Source organism: Chanodichthys erythropterus, chromosome 19 (genome assembly GCF_024489055.1).
Source record: "Chanodichthys erythropterus isolate Z2021 chromosome 19, ASM2448905v1, whole genome shotgun sequence".
Lineage (NCBI taxonomy): Eukaryota > Metazoa > Chordata > Actinopteri > Cypriniformes > Xenocyprididae > Chanodichthys > Chanodichthys erythropterus.
In genome coordinates, this window is record NC_090239.1 from 26,717,724 (window position 1) to 26,727,989 (window position 10,266).

General features: G+C 36.7%; 1 protein-coding gene across 1 annotated transcript in view; it reads right to left on the bottom strand.

Moving 5' to 3' along the window:
• Window positions 1-9,618, bottom strand: part of LOC137007508 (transient receptor potential cation channel subfamily M member 4-like) — a 34,664-nt gene extending 25,046 nt beyond the window's left edge. Inside the window, exons 1-6 of the mRNA XM_067369042.1 lie at window positions 9,495-9,618; window positions 8,158-8,219; window positions 7,898-8,075; window positions 6,124-6,304; window positions 4,367-4,536; window positions 328-502 (exon numbers count right to left, since the gene is read on the bottom strand). Of these exons, the coding sequence (XP_067225143.1) occupies window positions 328-502; window positions 4,367-4,536; window positions 6,124-6,304; window positions 7,898-8,075; window positions 8,158-8,219; window positions 9,495-9,551 (823 nt within the window). The 5' untranslated portion in view covers window positions 9,552-9,618. The remainder of the gene's footprint in view (window positions 1-327; window positions 503-4,366; window positions 4,537-6,123; window positions 6,305-7,897; window positions 8,076-8,157; window positions 8,220-9,494) is intronic.
• Between the last annotated feature and the right edge of the window lie 648 nt (window positions 9,619-10,266).

A 10,266-nucleotide genomic window follows, 5' to 3' on the forward strand; every position in this document is an offset into this window, starting at 1 on the left:
TGAGGTACCATGTATGGTTTTACCTGTGGTGATCTAATTAGAGTTCAAAACATCGAATCTGGCCCATTTAAATCTTTGTCTTCTCTTGTAAATATCCAAAACGGCCATTAGGTGGCCAAAAATCTAAACCTCCCTTGTTCAAACCAAGGATTTGCTAGTTAACATGTTGCACTCCGGTTCAATGAAACAACTGCAATGAAACCAAGCAATGTAAATTCATCTCTACATCAGTAACATTCTATCATGAACATCAAGTTCATAGGCCATTCCTAAGGGGACCTGAGTGCCATTCAAGCATGTAAAATGCCCTGAAAGCAGGATTTTATTTTATACCTGTGCGCTGACATGAAATGTATTCCTCCAGACGGGCTCTGAAACCGACCTCACCACCTTTACGCCCTGTGGTCCCATCATCCACCAGAAGGAAAGCCTTGTAGCTATTGTCCAGAGAGCAAAAGTTGCGCGCTACACTTTTGACAAAATACTTTGCGGGGAAACTTCCCTAAAAGAAAGAGAGAGACATTGTTGTTCTGAAAGACCGTAAACCATATGCAAATGCAATGTGCAGTGCTAGTTTATCTTTTTATATCTATTTATGCAGTACACAGCATGTAGACTCTGAACAGTATGCTTTTTTTTTTTGCATAAAAGGCAAAAAACAAGTGGCCTAGTACTATAAAATGTGCAATATACACTTCCTGGGTAACTGTCAAACTGCAAAGTGTTTGACTTCCATCTGCAGTATAATGAACTTTTAAGATGATTAAAAAAATTACTCAAATTTCTAGAATAATGTAAAATAACCTCCTAAAGTAAATCTATTTAAAAATAAAAAAATATGAAACATTTTACAATTAATAACAATTCATTGATAAAAATTGTTTACTTTTACATATTTTATACAACAGTTAGTTCTAGTTCTTGACTTTCAGCAATGTTCCAATAGTGCTTAATTCGTTTTTGGAAATATGCAGTATGCTAGTTCTGACCATTGTGGGTGCAGTAAGAATTATTGGCAGCCTTGGTAAATATGATCAAAGGCGGCTGTGATAATAAATCTGTAGTGTTTACCCTTTTGATCTTTCCAAAATTTCACAAAAATCTAACCTTTTATTGAAGTAAAACTAATGAATGTGCGGGTGGAACACAATCAGAGCTTTATTAAAAAAGTATCCTGGCTTTTCCAAGCAAAGTAACCCATATAGCTCCAGAGGGTTAATAAAGAACTTCTGAAGCAAAGCGTTTTTGTAAGAAAAGTTTTTGTACCGACTCAAAAGCGTGACCTCTGACCTGATGTAAGTAGGATGGAGTAGAGTAAGCTTAGGTGAGAGTTGATGCCTCTCGCGGTTCAAAGAAACAGGGCTGTACAACAAACTCTTCTTCTCTTGTATCTAAATCCCCAGACATTTCTATTTAAAAATTCTTCTGTTTCCGGAAGCCAGTGATTTTAGTTTATAAAGTTATAAATATGGATATAAAAGCATCGCTTCGCTTCAGAAGGCCTTTATTAACCCCATGGAGTCGTATAGATTACTGTTATGATGGATGGATGTGCTTTTTGGGCTTCAAAATCTTGGGTATCATTCACTCCCATTATAAAGCTTGCAGGAGACAGAATATTTTTTAATATAACTTTGATTTATGTTTGGCTAAAAAGAAGAAAGTCATATACACCTAGGATGGCTCACCTGAGGGTGAGTAAATAATGGGATCATTTTTGGGTGAACTATCCCATTGCAGAATTGCAGGAATTAGTTAAAGGATTAGTCCACTTTCAAATAAACTTTTCCTGATAATTTACTCACCCCCATGTCATCCAAGATGTTCATGTCTTTCTTTTTTCAGTCAAAAATAAATGAAGGTTTTTGATGAAAACATTCCATGATTATTCTCCTTATAGTGGACTTCCATGGACTCCAAACGGTTTAAGGTCAAAATGACAGTTTCAGTGCAGCTTCAAAGGGCTTTAAACGATACCAGACGAGGAATAAGGGTCTTATCTAGCGAAATGATCGGTCATTTCCAAAAGAAATACAACTGTATATGCTTTATAAACATAAATTATTGCCTTGCACGTGCTTCCGCTTTCCGTATTCTTCAAAAAGCTTATGCTGTATGTCCTACGCCTTCCCTATTCAACTTACGTAACGAATGCGGCGGCAATTAGTAGAATAGGGAAGGTGTAGGATATACGGCGTAAGCTTTTTGAAGAATACGGAAAGCGGTATCACATACAAGCCTCAGTTTAGCTAATGCACATTAAATGTTTTAGGTTACAGCTGCATAGGTCTCTGGGGGAGGAAAAAAACAAAACAAAAAAAACAACAGCAATTTTATGTTTATCGGTTTGATGTTGTTGAACTCTGAAACCAGAATAACTCTTTTGCATTCCTGGCCATATCACACCATAATTGACTTGACCACATGTTCAAGGAATTAAAGACTGTTGCAATATGCAAATATTTCACTGTACCAGTCTTTTTATGTACCCTAAAAATGTTTGCATACAGGACAAATGAACTGCTGTGTCTTCAAATACAGGCAGTTAAGTCAATGCTAGGAAGATTGTTCTTAGAAGATAATACATTATCATATGTTCTTTCATATAAACAGTATAAAAACTATATAATAACAGCATAATTTACTTGCCTCAATCAACTCAGTAGGAATTATTAGAGTTATTAGAATTATTGTTTTTGTTGTTACATGTAATTTATTGCCACACTTTAATATGTGAATCCTATTATCTGAAAACCAAACAGGTTTAGCGTTTTCAGGTTTTATGGATAAAACAACAGAGCTGCGCACTCAGGTTTATGGCTGCTGTAAATTTTACCTTCCACAAACCTTTCCCGAAACATTTAGAGAAAGGCTTCAAAGATTTAAGAGGCTTCATTTCTCCATCCCTACTCAATAGTTTTAGGCCTTTTTGCACGTTTCAATCAAATTTACAGTAGCTGTTTTAGAGAGCGTTTAATCATTGTACACATTAACTATCTGTAATGTAATTTTTCATGTGTGGAAAAAGCGACAAAACTAAACTAGCCAATCAAATTTCTTTTCACCTATATCCCCCATGCATACACACACACATTTGACATTTGATTGTTATTCTCTCTTGCTTTCTTAATATGTCATTGAGTGTACACAGATTGCCTAGAATTGACATTTCACAAGATGTAATATAGGTCTAAGGTGTCCCCAGAATGTGTCTGTGAAGTTTCAGCTCAAAATACCCCATAGATTTTTTATTATACCATGTTTTAACTGCCTATTTTGGGGTGGGATTAAAAATGCTCTGATTTGGGGTGTGTACACCTTTAAATGCTGGTGTTCCCCGCCCACAAGCTCGCGACTCCATTAAACATAGCATAAACAATACTGAAGTTCACAATATAACTATCAAAATGGATAATTACAAACTGTTGATGATGCAGCACATCAGATCACATAAGTATGGCATGTATTTTGTGGATGTTTGCTAACATTTGATTCGGAATGAGTTTGATAGTGCTGCACTGCTAACGGTGCTAAAGCTAATTATACAGACTGCAAGTGTTTTCGGGTTAAAAATGAAAATAACGACATGGCTCTGGTCTCCGTGAATACAAAACATTTAGAAAGACAATTTACAAATATCACTAAATATATAATGATATCATGGATCATGAAGAGTTATTATAGATCCATCTGCGCATTTTCGCTATGCAAGCTATCTGCTTGCATGCTTCACAATACCTGCAGAACGTCTGATGATTCGACTGTGCAGCTCCAGACGTTAAACATGGGCTGGTATATGCAAAAGATGGGGGCGTACATATTAATGATCCCGACTGTTGCATCACAGTCGGTGTTACGTTGAGATTCGCCTGTTTTTCTGTCATGCGCGAGATTTACATATGAAGGTGGAAACATTTCCACCTTTGTCATTTCCATGTACAGAACTTTTGTTATTCAACTATGCCAAGGTAAATTAAATTTTCAATTCCTTCAATTTCAATTAATGCCGTTTTTATTTTTTACATAATTTTTTTAATTACACCTTTAATTAAAAAATTATGTAAAAAATAAAAACGGCATTAATCATCATTCCGAATCAAATGTTAGCAAACATTCACAAAGAGATTTTCCACACATTTTCAATGGTTTCATTTCAATTAAAGGTTCTATTATTGTGATTTTTTAAAATGCAGATTTATTTTCAAAGGCTTCTTCTGTTCATGTTTGCTAAGGGTGCCAATGATTCTAACCTGGGTAGTGTAGTTGATCGTAGCTCTATCGGTGGCAATGGGTCTACGATCAGCTTAGGCTTACGAGGCTTTTGGAAAACGCAGCCTAGGACTGTATATTGTTTAAGTTGTGTTACCTCAGAGTTGACAAGCTGTTGGCGATTTTCTACCAGGCCCCAGGGAGCGATGCCAATGAGAACCACTTTACTGAGAGTGACAGATGATGTTGCGGTGGCATAATCTCTCACAGCTTCTCCTATACACCTGCCGAGGCCTTCCTTCAACCCCCCGCTTATGATCCATGCTCCTATACATAAGCAACATCCAAAATTTACTTTTTTTGGTAATCGGACAGTTGATGGTAGCCACTGACCTCCATAGTAGGAAAAAAATACTATGGAAGTCAATGGCTACCGTCAACTGTCAGGTTGCCAACATTCTTTAAGATAACTTCTTTTATGCTCAACAGAAGAAAGAAATTCATACAGGTTTGGAACAACTTAAAGGTGCAATATGTAAGAATTTTGCAGTAAAATATACTAGAACAGCGTTATATATTTTTTTACAGAAACCATGGAAAAACCAAAGATGCTTTAATATATTACACGTTTTAATAGATAAGAGAACAACTGTTTGATTACATTTATAGACAGAACACTAATTATTGTTATATAGCTCAACACGTTTAGTCTTATTGTATAAATCTAATTTTCTTGATTTTTTGCGAGTACCATGGTTTATCATGCCTCAGAGAAAAACACTATTTTGTGAAGTAGCTAACATAGAATAATCAGATACAGCTTTATTTTTAGTAACAGTAATACAGAATTTTCTCAATCATACAATCCGTTTTAAAATTAATTGCATGCAATTTATCAACACAAGCCATCCAGCATTTAATATGATATTCTAAAATCGATCTATCTTACTGCAGTGTGTCTCAAAAACAAGTGTCTCACAGCAGCCGCCGAGCAAACACACAGAGTAACATTATAACATCATTTTCAACACTCTCAAATGTATCTAATATGATAAACAGAGCTGTGTTACTCAAGACCAGAAAAGCGGAAGCAGCGCCGGCAACTGTTATAATAATAGGTCCGCTGCTCGTGTGTTGCGCAATTGCTCCAGTGGCCTCGTTCAGCTCCCATAACACTCGGTCCTGCTCTAATTCATACTACAGTAACGTTAATAATCGCATCCATGAACATGATTTCTTCCCAAGTCCTATTCTGATTATTTTGCACCGTCCGTTGAGGTAAAGCCCACATGTCCCAAGATTCCGCACTCAAACTTTTTTTGGAATAGGCCTCTAGCAACCTCTAGCGGACAGAAAATATTACATAGTGCACCTTTAAGGATGAGTAAATGAATAAAGAATTGTCATTTTTGGGTGAACTATCCTTTTAAATTGCATTGTGCATTATTTTTTTCAATAAAATGGAAATTTTTTTTGGCTATATACACAGAGAAATGGGCAACTATCCTGATAAATCAGGTTGATTAAATAATTAGTCTGGCATGAATTTGTGTCCTGGTAACTGGGCCTCTGATGACTTGCATTTATTTACTTTACAAGTATTATTCACATTCATACTGCTTGCATCCTGAGAGTTCACAACAGAAGACGCAATGACAGCTGAAGTTTGCTCAAGTCACTGTGGTCATGCACTTTTTTATCTTATTAATCATTTCAGGCAAAAATAGCAAACTGTAGCAAACCTTTTCACAAATAAGAGGGCAATTATGCTGAAAAATGACAGTTTGCAATAAATCAAAATTCTACTCAGATATCAAAACTTTTACACAGTTGTAAAAGTAGCATAATGGAAACTGTTGTATAGCATGGAACTGTATGAAAAACAATGAGATGTGTGTGGAGAGAAGAAGATACCTGTGCTCTGTGCAGCTTTAACCAGCCCCTGTCTCAGTACCTCTTGCACCCAGGTCTTGACCTCTGACCTTTTCTCACCACCAAACACTGACACCACCAGGTTGGGATGTGCCAGTTTCCAGTGTTCTCTCATGATATTAAAGACCCAGGAAGGATCTGTGGTGCTGGAGAGACGCAAAAACTGGGATAAAGAGAAGGGGAGTGAGATGAAAACAACTGTAAGGCCACATTCACACTGTCCGTTTTTGGGATTGACAATCGCATTTACTTACAGGTGTGAGTCTCGAAATGTCTCGATTACACAGGAACTTACAATAGCATCTGCAACACTGTCTGTATGAACGTGCAGTGAGAGTCAAGCCCGTATTCTATTACTAGTAACCATAACGACAGTGGTCAACGTAATATTAAAGATGGCGACGTGCATAAAACATTTTTGACATGACAAGAGTCCTACTGAACTGCGAGTGTATATCCATTCAAACTTCATTAACCAACAGCAGCATGTAAACATGCACTAGCCAGAGTGTTTAACCTCTGCACTCGAGTGTGGCATCCTTTACGAAGTCTTGTGCATGACATGGCATTTGAATTTGCAAAAGAAACACAAAACAGACGGGAGCTGCTCCGGTGGAAAACGGTGATTGGATCGAACACGTTCAGATGACACACAGCTCGTATCTGTCACTGTAAGTTACCGAAAGCAAAAAAAACAACACACAAAACACCGGCTCTCTTTCACTGCATTACGTGAAAGACAACTAGTTGTCCAGTCCGGTTCCATTCACACAGAGCAAATATTCTGAGAATATGGTTGTGAGTCCTGAAAATTTATGGGTGTGAGTTCGATTATAGAAGGTGATTGTCACTCCCGTAAATAACCGTACTGTGTGTGAATATAACCGCATTAAGGACTCAAATACACGACTGACAACCGTATTCTGCAGTACAAGGTACTGATTTGTTAAATATGGTTGTTTCTTCAACTATGGGCAAATTTAATGTCCCAGGGATTGATGCTATTAAAACCTTTTTTGTAATATAAAGACCATATTTAGGGTATGTTTCCATGGAAGTTTTTTTTTTCCTTTGCATTTTTCACATTCAGGCAACACTATTGTGAAAACGATCCCTGTTCACATGGATTTTTAAAAATTACAAAAAACTTTGTATTATAAATGCAAGACCAGTAGTTGGCAGTATCATTTTGTAAAGAAACAATACGCAACTATACACTGAACATGGACTAGACCGCTGGAGCGATTGCGCAACACACACCTCACGTGCAGCGTAACTTTTATCATGCCACAGTCACTGCAGTAAGATAGATCGATTTTAGAATATCATATTAAATGCTGGATGGCTTGTGTTGATAAATTGCATGCAATTAATTTTAAAACATATTGTATGATGGAGAAAATTCCGTAATACTGTTACTAAAAATAAAGTTTATTCGATTATGCTATGTTAGCTACTTCACAAAATAAGTGTTTTTCTCTGAGTAGTTGCAATAGTTGTAAACATTTGGGATATTGTAAGTACTCAAGTGAACAAAACATAACACCAGCCTAGTGTTTCTTTGGATATTTTACTGCAAAAATCTTACATATTCCACCTTTAATCCTTAATTTAATTTATTTAAATAAAAATATTTTAAATATTAAAAAAAAAAAAAAAAAATTGTGTTCCCCCCCCCAAAAAATAATGATAATATCTATACATTTATAACTCAGGGAGCTCATATACAGTTCAGCCCCAATGGAGAGGAACTCACATAGCTGTGTCTCTTGCCGGCCCCAGCGAACTCCAGCTCTCCAAAGGCATCTGTGGGCTGTTCGCAGGAGTGTTGTGTGCTGTCCCAGTGACTGACGATGGCTGTGCTGAAGTTATCACCCAAGGCTCCTGAGGGGTGCGTGTCTCGCATGGACCCACACTGACACAGACCGCCATTGCTACAAAACAACAGACGGAGGATCAGTCCTACAGAGGGAATCTAACACAAGAGATACTGAATGCTCAAGTCAGATATCTTACCTGAAAGAGTCCTCCACAAATGTTGTGCACACTCTCTTTTTAAACAAATCTGGAATCCAGCTCTAAAATTAATAACAGAAATCACTTTTAATTAATGCACTAAAAGCATGATAGCTACTGTACAACAGTGTTCTGGGACTTACAGTGACACTGTTAACAAGTTAGCAAGATAAAGCTAGTATATTAAGCTGATCATGTGATCTATTGAAGATAAAATAGTGCAAATCGTAACACTTTATCTTATCTAATGCTTTTTTGCTCAAGGAAGATCAGAATGAGAATCAATCACACAGCTAGGGTAAATGGCTCACTTTACCCCAACACCTCTTGTAAATTATTCATTAGATCCCCACCCGTCCCTTTCTTCAGGAAAGCAAGACAGACCAGTTTATCTTTACAGTGCCTCATCACTTATTTAGATCATAACATGTCAGCTTTGCGCAGTTTCCCATTACATTGTTTGGTACACTCACTAAGAACACTCATAGTCTTTTAAGTGTTTTAATGCAACTTTGATTAAAATGATTATTTAATGATAATTTAGATGCATGTGCCCAACCTAGGGTTGACTGTAAATCACTAAAAGCATCTGCCAAATTACAGCTTAATATGTACTTTCTTAGATAGGCTATACATCTGGACATGAAGACAAAATTTAGTACTACCCTGACTGTATTATTCAAAATGATAAAATTACATTAATTTGAATTAATGTAATAGTGGTATTTTGTACTTGGATTGATTACATTGATTTGAATTTAATTAGGCCTACTGACGTAGAAAATGGAACAAACTCAGAAATCCCATTAAATTAGGGGGGAGTATAGATTTCAATTAAATAGTTTCAAGTCCGAGCATTAACGCTCCAGATTGTTAAGTGGATTCTAACTTATAATTCTAACACCTGTGATTGGCCGTTGCGTTCAAGAAAACAGCGACTGTGATTGGCTACATTGTTCACCGAAGCGAAAACGCGTAGGAAATTAAATGATTATGATTTGAAACGTTAAATTAAAGTTTTTTTACACTGTTGCCGCGGGTTGTTTCGATCCAAAATAACGTGATATTTAGCCCCTGGAAAGCGATTTTTAGCGTGGGACCTCCTGAATTGCGATTGGGATAGTTTTGAGGAGCAATTGGGCGGGTTTGTTGTGAAAACCTGGCAACCCTGCTCATAGCCAACATTAAATCGAAACGATACTGAGTGCATGCAGTAGGTCTTTAAGAACATAATATATGACTAGCGTGTTTGTAACGATACAAAATCAAGAGCTGCTTCTGTTGTAGTTGTAGGGTACAACAGAAGCAGACCTTTCTACATCTGTTTTCAGACCTACCACATCTGTTTTCGGCATCACGGCCACTCCACCGTGTTCAATGTCGTTTTCATTCATCTTGGTTTGGACTTTATGAAGTCGCTGTTTTTTTTGTCGCTGTTTGAAGTCGCGTTCTGCAGCAGCGGTGTCCATGCCATCCGTGAACGAGGATCGCAAGAGACTGTCGAGTTACCTGAGAAATCAGGTGTAACCAGCGCGCGCGGGGTGTGGCTACAGAGGAGAGGGTGGAAGAGGCGCGCGAGTGTGTGTGTGTGCATTTTATCAGGGATATTTTTTTATTAAATTTTCAAGTAACAACAATTAACATTCAAACAAACAACATATAATAAATTTGAATTGAACAATTAAAAAACAAATGACTTGGTACGAGGGACATAGAGTATTGACAAAGTAAACAGATAATACACACAAAAAAAATAAATAAATAAATAAAAAAGTTTACTTTTGTTATGACTCAAGAGGGGAGGATAGAAAGATCTCATCTAAACATTGTATCTCTGTTCACAGGTGACTTTATAATCTTATTTAATATCTGGAGTGTTTTAATTGCTTTTTTGTTTCTTTTACATTTACATAGGGAATCTGCAAAACCTTTTAATTCAGAGCAAAATAAAATAAAGTTTGGTTTCGAAGCTGTAAATTTAGACTTGTGGATATGACCTTTACCAAGCATGCAGAGGATTTTGATTGCATGATCTAAAGGAACAGAACCAGTATTAGAAAACAGAAATAAGACCATTTCTTCTGTAATATCAAAAAGGATATTAAAGGA